Source organism: Elephas maximus, chromosome 1 (genome assembly GCF_024166365.1).
Source record: "Elephas maximus indicus isolate mEleMax1 chromosome 1, mEleMax1 primary haplotype, whole genome shotgun sequence".
Taxonomy (NCBI): Eukaryota; Metazoa; Chordata; class Mammalia; order Proboscidea; family Elephantidae; genus Elephas; species Elephas maximus.
In genome coordinates, this window is record NC_064819.1 from 154402259 (window position 1) to 154421707 (window position 19449).

Sequence of the window (19449 nt, forward strand, 5' to 3'; positions counted from 1 at the left end):
CTGCTCCCAGGAAACCCTATGGGGCAGTTCTACCCTGTCCTATTGGGTCACTATGAGTCGGAATCGACTGACGGCAACGCGTTTACTTATTTCAGTTGCTGAGTTGAAAGGCGAGAGGATTCATAAGCAAGCTGCCATCAGTTATAGAAAAATTGTTACCTTTTGGAGCAACCTCCAAAAATAAATAGGGAAATACAGACATAGAGTTACGTACGTAAATAAATATATGCGTATGTCCATGCTGGACTGGGTAAAAGAATAATTAGATGATATATTGATGGGAAAGTTTTTTCATGTTGTATTTTGCTCTCACCCCCTGACTACTCTCCACCCTAGGAATTTTGATACAACTTTCCCTATGGGAGCATGTTGGAATGGGATTTAGGGTTCACGGAGGTACTATATAGAATGAAAAAGAGTACCCCTGGGCATTCCAATGTCCTCCCCACACCTTGCTTCAAGAAATAACATGTTAAAGAAGTACAATTTTATTTTTTCTATATAATAACAACACAATTTAATGTTTAACAATATATTACTACTTTTTTATGAAGAATTTTTATAAACATGACAAAGTTTAAGTCTCATCAAAACTCTGTGAATATATAAGATTTTTTACCCCCATTTTACAGAGGAGAAAACTAAAGCTCCTACAATTGAAGTTATCTATCCAAGAACACGTAACTAGTAAATCAGAGTCTGTTTTCAGATATGTCCACAGGTGCTAACAAAACAGAGGCCCTACTAAAAGGCTTGTTTTAATGAATAGCTACAGCACTTGGTCCAATGCTTTGTACATAGGAAGCATTAGAAAATACTCAGTAGTACGGTAAAATTGCCAAATATCTTTTCAAATTGGCTCAAAATTTCAATAGTTTATATTCAAATTAGACTTCTAATTCCTTAGAAAGGATTAAAAAGACCTAATAGCCATTGGCTGCTGATCAAAAGGTTGGCAGTTTGAATTCACCAGTCACTCCTCGGAAACCCTATGGGGCAGCTCTACTCTGTCCTATAGGGTCACTATGAGTTGGAATTCACTCAATGGCAATGGGTTTGGTTTTTGGTTAATATTTTTTATGATATAAGAGTGAACTGAGTCAGCAAATGGTTTACGGTAGATAGTTTCCAAAGGTGACCGCCATCAATTGCTTTTCTGTCTGTCTGTGCGTACCATTCTCCCATTGACAAGTGGAGCTTACTTCACTTTCCCTTGAATTGGGCTAACCCATGACTGCTTTGAACAGCAGCACTGTTTTGGGACTTCCAAAACCAGGCCTCAGGAAGCCTAGCAGTTTTCTCCTCCTTCTCCTTGGAACTCAGCCACCACACTACAAGAAGCCCAAGAAACAGGGAAAAACCATATAGAAGACAACTGAACATTTGGTTGAGAGCCCTAATAAGCTTTAACAGTCAGCAAGCACCACCTTGCCAGACATGAGTGGGTCATCTAGAATGTTCCAGCTCAACTAGGCCCCCCAGATGACTGCAGCCCCACTGACACCATGCAGAACAGAAGAAGCTTCTAGCTCAACCCAGAACCATTTCAAAACAGGATGATGGACTATTTAATAAAAAAAATGTTGGACTATATGCCTGACCATTTGAAGAAAACAAAAACAAATTACCTTACACAGAAAAATTTCAAGTGAATTATTTAAATGCAATACCTAAAACCATGAAAATTCAAGAAAAATACTGGTAACTATTGTTACAATCAAGGAGCCCTGGTGGTGCAACGGTTAAGCACTTGGCTGTGAACTGAAAGGTTAGCAGTTTGAATCCACCAGCAGCTCCACAGGAGAAAAGACCTGGTGATCTGCTCCTGTAAGGATTACAACCTAGGAAATTGTCTGGGGGCAGTTCTACTCTGACATATAGGGTTACTATGAGTGGGAATTGACTTGACAGCCCACAACAACTGTTATAACCAGGGGTAGGAAAGGATTTTCTAAGCTTGACACAAAAGACAGAAGTTAAAGGAAAGAAGTTCAGATTTAATTACATAACAATGTAAAGTTTTTCTATGAAACCCATATTTCAAAATAGAAATTCAAAGGACAAGCAATAGAAAATATTTGAAACCATGTTAAGTTACTACATAAAGAGGTCTAACAAATCAATAAAAGCAAAGAAAGGAAGGAAAAAAAGGCCAAGCCCAAAAAGTACACAAAAAGATGAATCATAAAAGAAATACAAACAACCAATAGGTATACGAAAGATGGTTACCCCTCAATATTCAAAGAAATGGCAATTAAAATAATAACATTATTTTCCAGTGAGATGCAAGGAAATTTTAAATTTCAGTGTAATTTGGCAATCGGTATCTAGGTAAGTCTTAAACATGTGAATTCATTATGATCCAGCAATACTACTTCTAGGAATTTATTCCATGCACTAATCAGACAGGTATGAAAAGACTGCTCATATAAGTTTATATCAAGAGTAACAAATCATGAGAAACAACCAGAATGCCATTAACAGAGAACTGATTAAGAAACAATTCCATCTCAGCCTCCTTCACTGCCCTTCTTCCTCTGTCCAAACCTTAGATGCTGATGCTTCCTAGGGTTCTATCCTTGGTATTCTTCTTTCTCCACATGTTCTCATCTGTCTTCTCATAGCTTCATACTCTTAAATCTTTCTCCCGTCCCCCCAGCTCAAGACATTTAAAACTGCATTTTCCCCTTGGATGGTCTACAGTCACCTCATGTCCAACGTCAAATGCTGACCCCATTATCTGTACCTTACTTTCAGCATATTGCAGTTTGCCTGACTTTGGTTAAGACGTTTTACAGATAATATTATCACATTTAATTACAAGCAATCACTGGATTACAAACGAGTTCCATTCCTGAATCTGCCTTTAAGTCGAATTTGTATGTAAATTGGAACAGTTAGGTGAGGTCCATATCTAACATCAGTTAGTCAAATGTTTGTCTTAGTATATACTGGCAGTCCCAGGTTAGGAACATCAGACTTAGGGACAACTGGTACTTTCCCTTCAATGTTATGTAAATTTGCCCTCACTTTGAAACAACTGAACCAACCCCCACTTGCAACACATTCTTCATCACAATCACCTTCACTTGCTGCATGTGCAGCGTTTAAATCACTGAAAAGACTCTGACCACTTTCTTGCACTTAAGTAAGGCTAAGTAAGAACCATATGCACCAGTTCCAACTTACCTACAATCTGACTTAAAGACAGAGTTGGGAACAGATCTCTTTTGTAGCCTGGGGTCTGCCTGTTAATAGGCTTTATGGGGTTGGTTCGTAACTACAGGGTGTACGTAAATTGGGTGTTCGTAACCCAGGGACTGCCCGTAAACCAGTCCTCACAGTATGGAAAGCGGCATTACAAGATTTTTAGAAGAAACTGCAATAATGAAGGTAAAAGTAACAATGAAAGCACATGTTAACAAGAAAATGGCAGGCTTTATTCTTCTATTTGCAGAATTAACTCTTTGTCAACAGCCATACTGTGAGTTAAAAACAACAAGCTAATCAGATCTAAGATGTCATCCTAAAAAATCCAAAATTATCAAGAAAGGTAACTGGAAATATGGCTTTACATTTACTGTTATTAGCAACGAATCTTGATGCAAGTAGTTACCGTACCTTAAGCCATGATCAAATGATAGCATGGAGCTATAACTTAAGTTTTGCTGTTACTTCATCACCTACAATTTTAAAATATCTATTTTTGTGTGTTTTATAATGCACATAAGGTATTATATACACACACCAAAACCATGAGTATACAAAACACAGCGCTGAGAGACAGACGATCAAAAAAAAAAAAAAAACAGTGGAGGCCACAACCTTACAGGGCTCACTGGTGAAGAAGGTACACTATTACCTCCTCCCTAGCTCTCTCAGGCTGGCAGCGTTAAGATAATCCTCTGCTGATGGGGAAAACTATTACCAGCATATGGTTTACTCGCATATGGATCATTTTTAGTATCATATGTACTTTTAAGAAAATGTTTATAATATAAAGAGCCTGATAACAAATTTATTCTTTGCATTAATCAAGAATATAAAACAGTGGGGAAGATCACGTAGGGAGTAACTAGCATGGCTGGACTTTGAAGGCCAAGCCTAAACACGTAAGGAGACTGTATACATGATCAGAAAAAGAATAAAGCAAGTTACAAGCTACAGAAAGTAACCCAGCATTTTTCTTGACACATGGTAGATTTGTATGAACTGAGGTAAACAATGAAAAACTAATATTTAAACTGCAAAAAACAGGCATAAAAAAGCTACTTTTTACTTAAAACCAAATTTCTAATTCAAGTTCACAAATCAAATATGCTTTCTTGACTGCATTCATATCTGAATAATATAATACAGTTTTTGACACATTATCATTTAACAATTATTTTAAAAAACCGTTTTCCCTAAAGATCAATTTTCACCAATAGCATAAGAAAGGGCATACATCCAAGTTACAAGCATTGCCCTCCATCAAACACACCCACCTAATATGGTGAACACAGAAATAAATATTTCAGATATTCTTCACTGTCACTCATCCGTAAAAATAGAACTGAGGATAGCGAAGGTGGCTTTGCTTTTAAAAGATAAAAAGGTCAATTTAAGAAATATTTGCTTCTAAATTTATGAATGCTTTCAGGTTAGTTTCTTTTTGTTATGCACCCTCCCACATCATTATCATCATTATTTTTCCCCCCAATGGTTTAACCTTCTTGATTTTGCGTCTATAATTTAAGTCCCTAATACAGAAAAGCAGATTTAAATATAATATCTTAATTAAAAATGTAACAAAAATTATGAGAGGTGTTGAATATTTCCACATGATTTGTACTGAACAGCAGAGAAACCAAAATCAAAATTTGTTTTCTGGCTTTTTAAAAAAAATTATTTCAATGGAAATAATTCTTTTAAATATTGATTTCCTTAGATGGAGGACTAATCCAATTTCTTCATTCAAATCAGGTTACTTAAAAACAAACAAAAAACTAATGTACACTAAATGGAAGATGATACATATCCTTGTGCTCTTTTAATTTACTATTAAATAATAATTCTTAATTATCCCCAATTCATGTTATTTTTAGTTCAGTAACTCTAGCTGGCAGTTTGGCATGGCCCTGTTCTCTGGACTAAGTGAATGGACCCTGGCTACGGTGCCATTGCTCCAGCTAGAAATTTGGAACATGACAGAACAAGCATAGATCTTACATTTATTAGTTAGGACCTGGGGCCTCCAACTATTTCAGAACTTCAATATCTATTAATAAACTGTGGCAGAGTGGAACTGCCATCTGCTGACAAGACAGACTTGATAACACAAAAGTATAGCTTAGATTATTTGAACCTTCCTTCTAATTTTTCATGTAGTTTTTTAAAGCTTGCCATAGACATCTGACTAATAGATGTTTCTTTAAAATACTATGCTCATGCTATCTTTTAAGCTACACATGTATAACATAAAAGTTATCTCATGGCTACCTCTTCCTTTGCAATAAACATTGCAGATTTCTACTGAAACCAATGGTCACTAAGGATCACATGAAGAGTTTGATAGTTTGAATATCCAAAACTAAATACTGACTCACAAATCTATGGATGTGTTTATTCTGCCCACTACGAATTAGGTTTTTTCTACTATAAGTTGACCAGATATTTATAACCTAAACCTACAAAATATATATAACTGCCAAAGTTTTTTTTTTTTTTTTTTTTTTTAATGTATTTTAGGGAAACCCTGGTGGCATAGTGGTTAAGTGCTAAGGCTGCGAACCAAAGGGTCAGCAGTTCGAATACTCCAGGTGCTCCTTGGAAACTCTATGGGGCAGTTCTACCCTGTCCTATAGGGTCGCTATGAGTCGGAATCGACTCCATGGCACTGGGTTTGGTTTGGTTTAGTGTATTTTAGCCTCTAAATAAAAACCTTTCCATAACGGAGCTTAAGAACATATACAAAGGCTGCCATGATAAAATGTGTCCGATACTATGACCTTGGTCATAAGCAATATTTGAGGTCAGCACTGTGGGACCCCTTTTTAAAAAACAACCATGGCAAATAAGGTCTTTTTAGTACGCTGGTAAAGGTCCACAATGCTTGGCTGACTCACAGCACCTGGCCTTTGTAGCATTTTTTACCCCTGAGTTGGAATCGCTCGATGGCAACAGGTTTAGGTTTTTTTTTTTTTGGATTACACAAAAGTATTTGCAAAGTATATTGAAGTGTAATGGAAATCAACAATGAAATGAGAACCAGATCTTGTTTCTACTGTAAATGCTGCCTTAACCCAATCACATAGCTTATCTCAACTCCTCTGGTAATATAAGAGAAACAGATGGACACTACATTTTCATGATTATGCTATGATAACATCATTTATTCATTCAAAAAATACAGAGAAACTTTTAGGTGCTAAGCATTGGGTTACAGCTGTGAATGAAGCATCTTACATTCTACTAGAAAGGTACATAAGACACGTTTAGTCACTGGGAAGCACCATGAAGGATAAAGAACTGACAAAGATCTAGGTTGCTCAGGGAAATCCACCCTAAGGAAGTGACATTTGAGGTGGGACTTGAAAGGTGTGAAGGAGCCAATCACGTGAAGTTCTGGAAGAAGAGCATTTTAAGCCAGTGCTTCGATTTGACAGAGTCTGGTTTAACCCCCTGCTGATAATTTTTTCCATAACCCAGGTATACTGAATCAGAATCTATATTTTAATAAGATCCCCAGGTGATTCTTAGGCACGATAAATTTTGAGAACCACTGCTCTACTAGTGGTTCTCAGAGCTGATCCCTAATCAGCAGAATTAGCATCGCCTGAGAACTTGCTGAAAAACAAATTCGCAGCAGGGGGTCGAATCGAAACCCCTTCCAAGTCCTGTTTTAGGCAGAGGAACAACTACAAAGACTGATTCATCTGAACCTTTTCCCAACCTATAATGCTCACTTTATCCAAAATCTAGTTTAAAACTCTTGCCCACTCAATGGAGCCTTCTCTAACTAACCCTACTTTCAAGTTATGACTTAAATACTCAATATACAATATTCATAATTTTAAATTTGTAGTTCTAAACATGGAATTATTACCTGTTTTGTGTTTGTTCTGCTGTCACAAAAAGCCAAATATTTTAAAGGAGAGAATTCTAGGATTCTTCTATTCATCTTCTACAGTATCTTAACAGTACTGTGCAAAGAGGAGGAAGTTCATTAAATGCTCAGACCAAATACTATCAAGAAAACCAATATTTTTGTTTCATCATTCCCAGAAAAAAGCCTGGTTACAGAGTACTTCAGAAAGAACTAAAGTAACATCGTAAATCTGGTGGAAAGAGCAACTGACTAAAAAGTAAAAAATCTCAAATCCAATACCCAGATCTACTATTTACTTAGGCACGTGGCTTGTGACAAATCCAATTCTATGACCACCACTCACATCTGTAAATTGGGGTATCATTTGTCCTGTCTGCCCAGGATTAATTGGTCACCAGCTACATTCCATGGGAGATCATAATTGTCCTCAAAGAACTTCTAAGCTTACTGTGGAAACAACACACAACACTGGAAACAATGATCGGATTTTCATTTTAGAACTGGAAGAGACCTTAAATGATCTTGTTCAATTTTTACATGAGAAATCAGAGGCCCAGGAAAACGAGGTGACTTGCTCAATGTTATAGAAATACTGTGTCAGAATCAGTACAGCACCTAAATTTTCTAAGTACCAAGTCCAAAATACTTTTCCCTACACCACACGGCCTTTACTTCTTGCAACCTGGTCCACAATGTACATCCCTCACAATTTATTCTAACATTTTCTACACCCAGATCCAGAATGATAAAAACTAAATCACTAAAAAAAGGTAGATTTCTAAGGCTGAGAATGTACATAATGTGACAACAGAACTGCATTTAAGAAATGCCGAACTGAAATTTCTGAGTCACAACATTAGGAATCTAAGGATTAAAATTAGCTGATGCCTTAGAAATATGCATCTACTAAATGGCTGCATACCTGGTCTATGGTTCGAGTTATTTTTTATGTACTTTCTAGTTCTGGTCATATAATGCTGATTCAATTACACTGTTATCTGAGAAATACAGGATATGATTTTCTTTAAATGGGAATAAAATACTTTTTGTTTCTGATCATCCTCTATTATAATGATTTTAATCTAGAAATGGAATCTAAATTCAGAAATAGTTATTGAGCACCTAAGGTGCACCCTGGATTATATCAAACACTTTTAATGTGTGCAAATGAAGAATATGATGGAACTTATGTAATGGCCTCAACATAAGAAAGGTCCTAATTCAATCTTTCATATGAAAACAAACTGGGTATTAAAAAATCAAAACTAAACGACCGCCTAATGTTAGAAAGAACTTTTTATCAAAAAGCAAAAGTCTACGCCCCAGGATATCCTAAATACACCAAAGGAAGGCTGAAGCACTATCTAAATTGAAGGAAAGGTTTTGGAAACATAAACACCTAATCAGAAGTGAAATGGCTTTGGGGGAAGAGCAGCAAAATGAAAAATGTCTCAGTAACTTCCTTTCTTCCATAAAGCAAGAAGACAAAAAGCTTTACAAAGTAATGTGCAAAAACTAAGTTTGCTGTCGAAATCAAATGAAAATAAGCCTCTGAAAGAATCTGGTAGACCATAAAGTACAAGTTATTATTACATAACAATTTGTAGTCTACAAGCATAGCCAATTTACCGCAGAGTAGACAGAGTAGACGTAAATGCTTATTTAAAAACTGCAATTCTTGTATACTGACTCACTGAATTTTTATTCTTAAAAAAGAATGTTAGCCATGAAAGCTGGATCAACTATCCACTTCTGGAAAAGGAATTTATCATAGCCTCAATCGGAAAAAAAAAAAAAAAAAGCACACACACAAAATTCTCCTCTCTTTTCAAAACACAGATCTTCTTTTAGCCCTGTGACCTTAAGGCAGGTCACTATTCCTCTCTGGAACTCAGTTTCCTAGTAATACGTGTCAGGCCTCGTGTTGGGTGTTTCACATACACTGCCTAATAAGACTGTTATACAGATAAAATTAAATAGAAATTATTATCCTTGTTTTACAGTTAAGAAAACTAAAGTTCAAAGGGGTTAGTTAGGAAATGTGCCCTAAACCACATAGCTAACGTGGCACATCTCACATACTGAACTTTCCTCTTAAGTCAAAAGATCCTGTTTTTCCCATTGTGCTACCTTGTAAAAAAAAAAAAAAATGAAGGTTGTTCTTAATGATCTCTAGGTTGTTTCAAGTAATAAAAATGTATGATTTAGTAATTCATTATTCTTCCAAAACATGAATAGGGAAAAGATATATTTATTTGGTGAACATTAATTATCTCACTAATTTTAGCTTGCTGTAACCTAAAAGTAATTTTAGATTTTTACAGTAGAGATAACGCTGAGATTTCATAACATGTCCACAGGACATGCTGAGTTCTTTATAGTATAAAAAAAAATAAAATAAAAATAAAATCACTACATTTTTAAAAGGATAAATAAATGGTAACTATTTGATACATCCCATTTTCAACCAGTTTTTAAAAACACATTCTAAAGTGTCTTTAAAATATATACACACACTTTTACTTTCCTAAATTTCACAGTCCTTATTACCAATCGCCCCTCTATGAATGTGAACAGAAGTAACGTACTAAAGGCACACTAAAATATCTCGCTCTAAAATATCTTAAATTATTGAAGAATACAGAATGGATTCAGGTCTTCTAACAGCAATTTCTAATCTGGTGATATATTCTAGCTGTCGCCGAGATCATGAGTTCTCTCTCCAGAACATGCTACTTAAAACATCTTTTCATTATAACAGACCAGCGTACATTACTAATGGCGAATTCATCTAAATTACCCAACTGAAGGCAGAACATTTAATATTACGAGTACTGCTCTATGATATCAGCGAAACAGAATCATTCGGTACCTGCGGAAACACTTTGACTTCATCTACTACTTTAATAAGCATTTATTGAGCGCCCACTATGTGCCAGGCACTGAGCTGTAAATCGAATATAGTATAATCCTTGGCCTTTAAAAACACAACATGTAGAGAATTGAAACGGCCACGGTCTTTGCTGAATTTACTACTTACAGAAATGAGAACTGGTGGACCACACTTTCTCACCAGCTCATCCTCCTATTTGAAGTGACCCAAATCCAGACACCGGAGTATCAAATCCAAACTCGAGTGTCGAAGTGAGGAAAAAAGAGAGCTACCTCAGAGCAGCTGAGCGCGAAGAGTCCCCCCACACCCAGTCTCCGAGGGGTTGTGGGGAATCTCGGCTCGACCCCGCCGGGGAGGCGCCTTCAGAGCCAGGATCCGGCAGAAGCGGGGGCGAGCCGGAGACGGCGCTCTGTGCCGGGCCTCGCTCACCTCTTCCACCTCGATCTCCTTGTAGTCGATCTCTTCAAAATTGAGGACCTGGGAGGGGGCTTCGATCATCTCACCGGCCGAAGACGAGGAGGAGGAGGAGGCGGCAGAGGCTGTAGACATGATCCCTCGCCGCGCCCGAGGGGCCCGGAGAGTCTGCCACCCAGACACTCCGGGGCAGACCCGCGCCCACCCGCCTCCGGACCGACCTTCAGTCTGGAGCCGCACAGCCCGGCCAGCCGGCGATCCGTGGCGGGGGCAGGAACAGCGGCCACAGCCGTGTCCCGGCTCCGGCTCCGCTGCGTTTTCCGCCGCCGGGCCCCGCCCACCTGACTTCCGGTTCCGGTCTAAAATCGGAAACAGGAGGGGGGCAGCAGGTTCGTGGGAGGGGAGGGGAGAATTTCGTGACGGGGAAAGAGAAAGGAAGGGCAGGCTGGGGTAGGGTGAAGGCGCAGGGGCGGGGGGCGGGCGGGTGAGAGCCTGTCTTGAACCTGTAAAACAAATTTCGCGAGATCTTTGCTAAAGAGGCTCAGGAGACGGATGTTACCGCGAGAGTTGATGCGCTGACATAATTAAAATGCGCGAGCGGAAGTGACACAAGCCTGATGGCCAATGAGTGCCGTTGGTCTTTTAGGAACCAGCGGGAAAGATAAAAACTATGGTTCCCACTGTTTGTGAGTTGCGTCATGGCTCCACTCCATCTTCTTTTAGCGGCCTGCAGACGGGCAGAGCAGTATAGGACCGAGTTTTTACGACAAAGCCCACTTTTCGTTTTAAACCGAAGCTAAACTAAACTGTATCTTTAAGAAGCCTCGCAAAACGTGTTTTCCTCAACGTGGAGGGAGCGGTTGGCTATTATTTAAACCAGTCCCTGATACCAAGAGAGAGTCTGAAGAAGTTAATAGTACAGAGCTGGTCAGCGTATTCAACATAAGTAACGCTCTGGAGGCTGAGTGCTCACGAAAAGAAGATGACATATTGGTATAACAAAGTTAACACATTTAGATAAGGTAGATATTTATAATTTGGCATAATTTGACATGTTCATCTCGCGTTTTAGATTGTATTAATAGCATTTATCGAGTGCAGAGCACTATGTTAGATTCATTATATTTATAATTTTATCGTTACAATGGCCATGACAAGTTAAATATTTTTTCATCATTTACAGGACATGAGAAAATAAATTCAGAGAGATTAAAAGAATTTCTGATCCAAAACCTATGCAATCTGTCTCTAAGGCAAATGGTATTGTCTACGTTGTGCTAAAACTCGAATAGCATTGTCTATGTTGGGTTAAAACCCATTGCTGTCCAATGGATTCCAACTCATAGTGACCTAATAGGACAGACTAGAACTGCCCCATAGGATTTCCAAGGCTATAAATCTTTATGGAAGCAGACTGCCATGCAGCTAGTGAGTTTGAACCACCACCATTTCAGCAGCCAGGTGCCTAACTACTGTGTCACCAGCGTACTTTACGTTGTGTTACCAAAAAATATTAAACTAAGCTGTTAAAACTTTATTACTTTGACTTGAAGCCTAAGTGTGGAATTTTGGAGTTAGAGACTTAAAAATGATAATTATATATGGTGGTTGGAGCAGTGGGTTTGGATGAACTTACCTAGGAACAGGTCTCTGGGTGGGATAAATCTGTGTTTGACTATTAACCAAAGGGTTGGTGCGTGGAACCCACGCAGCAGTGCCAGGGAAGAAAAGCCTAGTGATCTGCTTTCCTGTGATTAAAAAAATAAGCAACTGTTGCCATTGAGTCAATTCCAGCTCATGTGACCACATGCCCCTGGGTGGTACAAATGGTTTATGCTGAACTACTAAACGCAGGCAGTTCAAACTCACTCAGTAGTACCGCAGTAGAAAGGCCTGGTGGTATGGTTCTGTCAAGATTACAGCCAAGAAAACCTTATGGAACTGTTCTTCCCTGTAACGTGGGCGAGCCATGAGTCGGAATGAAGGCAACGGGCTTGGTTTTTCTTTTTTTCTTTCACCTAGGAGCACTGTGTTAAAAAAAAAAAACCAAGACGGAACCCTGTGAATGTCAAATTCTAAGCCTCAGAAACAGAAAAGGAATGGTTTGAAAAAGCAAAATGACTGGAGTGGTGACCTGGATGGCATAGGAGGAGAGCTGTTCAATTAAGGAGTAGTAAACCAAATAAATGCTGTAAGTAAAAAAAAAAAAAAAACCAAACCCATTGCCTTCAAGTCAATTCCAACTCATAGTGACCCTATAGGACAGAGAACAACCCCATAGAGTTCCCAAGGAGTGCCTGGTGGATTCGAACTGCTGCCCTTTTGATTAGCAGGCATAACTCTTAACCAAGGTGCCACCAGAGCCTTAGTTGTAAGCAAATAAGTAAGTTAAGCACATTTCTGATTATAAATAGGTGATTGGATTTAGCAATCAGGAAGCTATGAACTAGAAAGCATTCTGTCATTTCCAATTTGTAGTTCTAGTGACACTTAATGATAGTTTGGTGAATGGATAAAAGGATGAAAGAAGAAATAATTTCTTCTCAGTGTATATACTCTCTGGATGATCTTACCCAGGGTCTTGGTTTCTCATACCATTTTTGTAATGACTTTCATTACCTAGCTCAGATTTTTTTCTGAATTCTGAACCTGTTGGATATTTTTATTTAGGTGCAACAAACACCTTAATTTCAAGATGGCAAAGCTAATTCAGAATCCATCCGCCAATACAGATATGTTCTTCCGATGCATTTCCTGTCTCAGTTAAGGATCCCGTTACCCACTCAGTTGTCCAAGTGAGAAATCAGGATGTTATTTCTACATATGAAATGATGCTCCAAAACAACAACAACAAAACCAAACCTACCCCATTGCCATCCGGTCAATTCCAACTCATAGCAACTCTATAGAATAGAGTAGGACTGCCCCATAGAGTTTCCAAGGCTGTAACCTTTATAGGAGCAGATTGCTAGGTCTTTGTCCCGAGTAGCAACTGGTGGATTCAAATACCCCAAATACCCGACCTTTCAGTTAGCAGCTGAGCACTTACCCATTGCACACCAGGGCTGCTGAAATGATGCTCAGTATACTAATGATCAAATAGAAGCAGATAAATCGATGGAATAATCTGTCTTGAAAAAATTATGTTACAGGAGACAGGAGTGAAAGGAAACAGGCACATCCTTCACTTTTGTTGAGAAAAAGGCAAAGATTGTTTCTATTGTTTATAACAGGCAGAAAGTAGAATCAAGTCCTCAATCAACAGAGGATTATATGTAGACTAGTACTTCTCTTGACTGCTTTGAGTCAGTTTTTCATATATCAGCCAAAATCATGTTTTAAAGTCTCCAGCATGATCATATCACTCTCCTGCTTAAAACTCTGTGACATTTTGTGCCTGGAATTTACGGTGCAATGAATTACTTAATATGGCCCTTCTAGCCTTGGCCTTTGTGACTCACACACAATTATTGAATGGGACTATGCAAATAAGGTGTATGGAACCTGTGACGGTTAGGGTTATGTGTTGACTTGTCTGGGCCATGGTTCCTGGTATTGTGTGGTTGTCCTCCATTTTATGTGTTGTGGATCCTGACCTCTACATGTTAATAAGGCAGAGTTGGTGGAAGGTGTGTCTTGGGTCACAATCTTGTGACTCAAGTCCCACCCTTACTAAAGTTACACCCTTTCCTGGGGTGTGGACTGCATCTGAGACCTATGTGTGTGTCCTTGTGAGGCTCTCTTTCTCCCTGCATCTGGATCCCCTGTCTAGTTTGTGATCAGCTGACCTCCCCAGAAGCCTGCTGTATGACCTACCAATTCTGGGATTCGAAGGCCTCCCCAGCCACTTGGGCCAGCGGCCTATTGTACAACATGATTCACCACCTTTTGCAACCTTGTGAGCCAACAGCCTGTGGTCTGAACTGCCAATTTGGGTTCATCAGCTCCTGCAGCCACGTGGGTCAGGAGAAGCCTATGCCTGACCCACAATTTGGGACTTGCCAGCCTCCACAACTTCATGAGCCATTTCCTTTATATGGTTGGGGAGTTCTGTGAGGCATTGCAGTGAATTAGGGACCCCAAAGATGGGAGGGAGAGTACTGAGGGGAGAGGGAGTAGTTGATGTTAGAGATGATGGAGTGGTATAGCAGCTTGGAAAAGTTGGACATTTGGGACATCTTTAACCTCCACCTCATAGTTACCAGCTTTGTACTAATTGTTATAAAAGAAATTATTTGTTTAGAGTTGAAAAAATACTCAGCTCCTGCCTGCCTCTCCCTGGCATGTTAAGGTCCAGTCACACAGGCTTCTTTTCAGTTTCTAGAATAAGCCAAACTCTTTACCACCTCTGGACTTTTGCAACACTATTTCTTCTGCCTGGAATACTTTCCTATCCTGCTTTTGGAGTACCTGGATCCTTATCATTTTTCAGGCTTTACATTAAAATTCACCTCTTAGGCCTTCTCTGACTATTCCAGATACTTTGATTATTTTTGTTCATTTCCTTCATAGCATATATCACAATTTGTAATTTGTTTTCTTTACATATTTATTGTCTGAATCATTATTAACCTGTGTATACCTTCATAACCACTTAATAAATATTTATTGAATGAACAAATGCAATAAAAATCTATGCAGCTACTAAAATAATGCGTTAGCTCTATATGTACAGATATGGAAAGAAAAAATACTATTTTCAAATTAAATAAAATTTTAAAAACAGCATGTAGAGTAGGATCCTATTTCATTATACATATACAACTTATATATGCATGGTAGAAAGTCTGTTGTTGTTGTTGTTAGGTGCCATTGAGTCAGTTCCGATTCATAATGACCCTATATACAACAGAACGAAACACTGCCCGGTCCTGTACCATCCTCACAATTGTTATTATGCTCGAGCCCCACTCTGTCAGTCCGTCTCCTTGACGGTCTCCATCTTTTTTGCTGACCGTCTACTTTACCAAGCATGCTGTCCTTCTCCAGGGACTAATCCCTCCTGATAACATGTACAGAGTATGTGAGATGTAGTCTCACCATTCTTGCTTCTAAGGAGCATTCTGGTTGTACTTCTTGTAAGACAGATTGGTTCATTCTTTTGGCAGTCCATGGTATATTCAATATATAAATGAAACTATGAGTCAGAATCGACTTGATGGCAATGTTTTTTTTTTTTTTTTTTTTATCAATAGTGGTTACCTCTACAGTAGTTTCTTAGGAAGATGGATGGGGGCGTATGTGTAGGAACTTCTGTTCTTTATAGCTTTCACTATACAGTTCTTAACATTTGAAATTTTCATAACAAGATGTATCCAAATAAGTTAATCATGTAGCAGAAAACAGGCCTATTTGGGAATTTTGCAGGTTATCTCATTCATTTTATTGCCCTAAACTAGTGTAATCCATCATGTATTTCCACCTAAGGACAAAATGCAGGTTATACTAACTTCATTAACTATCTTTTTTGATGTTTAACCATTGTAATGAGAGGAACTGCCTCCCTCCTTCCAGCATCATATAATATGTGCGTAATTAATGTTCCAATACAAGTATCTAATCCTAAAATATGGTTATTTTTTGACCTAAACCCAAAACCAAACCAAACCCATTGCCATCGAGTTGATTCCAACTCATAGTGACCCTATAGGGCAGAGTAGAACTGCCCCATAGAGTTTCCAGGGAGTACCTGGTGGATTCGAGCTGCCAACCCTTTGGTTCACAGCTGTAGCACTTAACCACTGTGCCACCAGGGTTTCCATTTTTTTGACCTAGTGAAGATAAATCTGTGTTTTTATATAGACAGCGATATCTTACCTAAAACATAAGGTTATTCACAGGCTGAGTACCTGGGGAAAAGTATGCTAACTCCTTGGAACTGGGATGGAGAGCTTAGCTGTTCTATAGAGTGGGATCTGGCTCTCTTAGCCTTGACCAAGATATACAGTTGTTGATAAACACTTACATTGTCTCTTTCTTTTATAACTTTATGTATGTTCTTCCCTTTGCGTGGAATGCCCTTCCTTCATTCCATATCTTCCTGGTTAACTTCTCATCTTTAAGACTTCCTCCCTCTACCCTGTCATTCCTCCACTCATATTACCCAACAAGGATTATCCCCTCTTACTTTCTCCTATCACTCTGTAGGTCCAGATCTGATTCGTCTTTAATACCCTGATGTTAGTACAGTGGATGCCACCAAGTAGGACTCAAGAGATGTTTGTTATGTGTTCTGGACAAGTGAATAGTTTTTGCCAGTCTTCCATTTCCGTAGAGTGTAAGATCTGTTTCCTATACCTTCAGTTTAGGACTAGAACCAGCTGACAAAGGGCTAATCACTACAGCCATGATGCTGTTAACCTGCTTGATTTTTTTTCTGACAACATTTTACATGAACACCTGTATATTCACCACCAAGATTCTACTATTAATATTTTATTATATTTGCTTTATCATATATCTATCCATCCATCCACCTATCCATCTTTTTTTTTTGTTGTTAGTTGTATTTCAAAGTGAATTTCTTGCGGCGATGTCACTAGTGAGGTCCAGAGTGGTGGAGACTGTACTGAGTGACACTGTCAGAAGAGGCTATACCAAAATGACTGTCTATAAAATTTTTGTGTAGCGTTTCAACAGAAATGCATTATTTTTTTAAATAAAAATACCCCCCGTAGTTAGTTATAACAACAAAAACATTTTTTGTAAGCCCAGCTTACATATATCAATATATCTATAAGACTAAAAATCCAGGCTAATTTATTCTTTGAACCTTCTGATGTGCTTTGTAAGAGCTGTCCTTATTACCCAATTACAGTGATGCTTAGAATCATGTGGTTTTGTTTGCATGCACTACAGGCACGCACTGTTGTTTTTGTTGCTGCTGGTATTTGCTGATTTTGTCAGATTTTCTGGTGTTTTAGCTACAATATTGTGGCAATTAGTTTTTGTGAACCTATACCAATAACTTTTGAGAATGAAGTAGTAATTAAAGGAAAAGAAGGGGTGATATACATGCATTAGGATTTATGAGTAACATTTGTACAAAAAACATTACTAAGGATTTTGTATAGTCTGCTAGGGGAGGAGGTCTGTGGGAGGGGGTGATACCGTGAGTTACTGCACTGAGTGACACCAACCCTAGTGACGCCACTGATTTCTTGCATGATTTTGAACATCGTCTACCCTAATACTTTTGCCTCTGTGCTTTATCTACTGATATGGCCTTCTGATATTAATACTAGTCTGAAATCAGTCCTTATTCTATTTGCTTTCAGACCGTTCCTCTGACTGGGTCCTCTAACTGGGTCAGTGCCTCTAGTCCTCCTTTCCCCACTGGCACTTGTTACTAAGTTTTAGCATGCCTGTACATTAAACCTATCCAAGTTATGATATTTATGTTTTATTTCACATTAGAAAAGCTCGATATATGATTGACAAACTATCTTTAGAAAACTCGCTATATAAAGTCCCCCTTATAAAGCTGCTATTGCATTTTCATTTTGGTGAATCGTATTTGGTTTACGATACACTGAATCAGTGTTTTTTACCCTAATGGTATATTAGACTCGCCTGGGGCTTTATAAAAATACAGATCCCCGAAGCTTACGTACAGAGATTCTGATGTAAATGGTTAGTGTGAAGCCTAGCATATGTGTATTTTTAAAGTTCCCCCTTTAGAATTCTAAGGTAACTTTTAAAAAGGTACAGATCAGTTTGACTCAAAAATGGAATTTTTGTTAATTTTGTGTTGCCTAAATGAATAATACGGAAACTCTGGCCTGGATATCTCTATCCTTGGTCCAGAATATAAGAAAAAAAACCCTTCCCTTATGTTAGGTATCTTTACCCTAGGATATCTATTTTCTTGAGAGACTGCTATCTTTTAACACTGTTTGACATCTTAACTTTTATTCAGTGCTAATAGATAAAAAATAACAGGTGGGAAAACATGCTTTTTAAAAACTTGTGCCTGTGCAAATAGATGTATAAACGGTCTCAGATAAAAATGCTTCCAGACCTTAGCGAAGAAACAAGAAAACCGCTGTGTAGACAATCACTTCAGTTTTAGAGAAAATGTCAGGTCTTGATTGAGATAATGAATTAAAAAAAAAATTTTCCTGGCACCTTTTCCCTAATTTCTGATAATAAATCATAGCCCTGTTTATATGGTAGACACCATAAACTATGTTGGGCCAATCACTGTACCTGACACACATGTCTTCAGTTTTGGCCCAAGAATGGGCATTAGATCTAAACCAGACCGATCAAAATCTTTCCCCCAAATTTTTCTAATTGGAGCTCTTAGTGAAGGGTTTTCTTTCTTTCACTCAAGGCTTGGGATGTAATCTGGGAATTAGTTGTATATGACTATATCCCTCACTGTGTAAAGAAACCCTGGTTGTTTGGGAGGGAATGAGGTTTGCATCCAGAAAGGTCAGGATATGTTCATGTCTCTGGAATCAATTATCTCCAAGGCCAAATCCACCTCTCCATTCTGTGATTTGGTTGTGTTAGCCACTACATACCCATTTTTTTTTTTCATTTCAACTGATTAAAGATATATTCTTGTCACTTGCAACCAAGGAATCCTAAGTAATATGGTTTGAATCTAGAGAAATGAGAGCACGGAGTTGAACCCATATTACTTAGCCTCAGTTTTGAATCAGCATTTGCCTTTAACCTGCTCACTTCTCATAAGTTAAGGATGGAAGCTGGACTTCACAATTTCATGTCTTAACTTTAGTCACCTGTAACGTTGTAGCTCCACAAATTCTCAGAGGTGCATAGCAAGCATTTAGGTGGCCTTCTTAAAGTCCTTCTCTCCCATTTTGAGTACCCTCCACCATTCACGCTAATGTCAGCCCCCTAATAACTACTCTTTAGTCCCTGGGTGGTACAAACAGATAACACACTTGACCACTAACCAAAATATTGGTGGTTTGAGTCCACCAGAGGCACCAGGGTAGAAAAGCTTACCAAGCTACTTCCGAAAAACCAGCCATTGAAAACCATATGGAGCATAGCTCTGCTCTGATATTCAAGGGGTTGC

At 38.5% G+C, this 19449-nt stretch overlaps 1 protein-coding gene across 5 annotated transcripts in view; it reads right to left on the reverse strand.

Annotated features, from left to right (window-relative positions):
* MAP3K7 (mitogen-activated protein kinase kinase kinase 7) overlaps window positions 1–10749 on the reverse strand; it is an 81570-nt gene extending 70821 nt beyond the window's left edge. For 2 of the 5 annotated variants that reach the window (XM_049897424.1, XM_049897435.1), the window contains exon 1: window positions 10413–10742. In XM_049897424.1, coding sequence (XP_049753381.1) covers window positions 10413–10532 — 120 coding nt within the window. In that variant the 5' untranslated portion in view covers window positions 10533–10742. Of the gene's footprint in view, window positions 1–7087; window positions 7185–10130 lie in introns of those variants that run through there. The other 3 variants (XM_049897458.1, XM_049897444.1, XM_049897415.1) reach the window with 3 other exon arrangements.
* Window positions 10750–19449: the final 8700 nt, after the last annotated feature.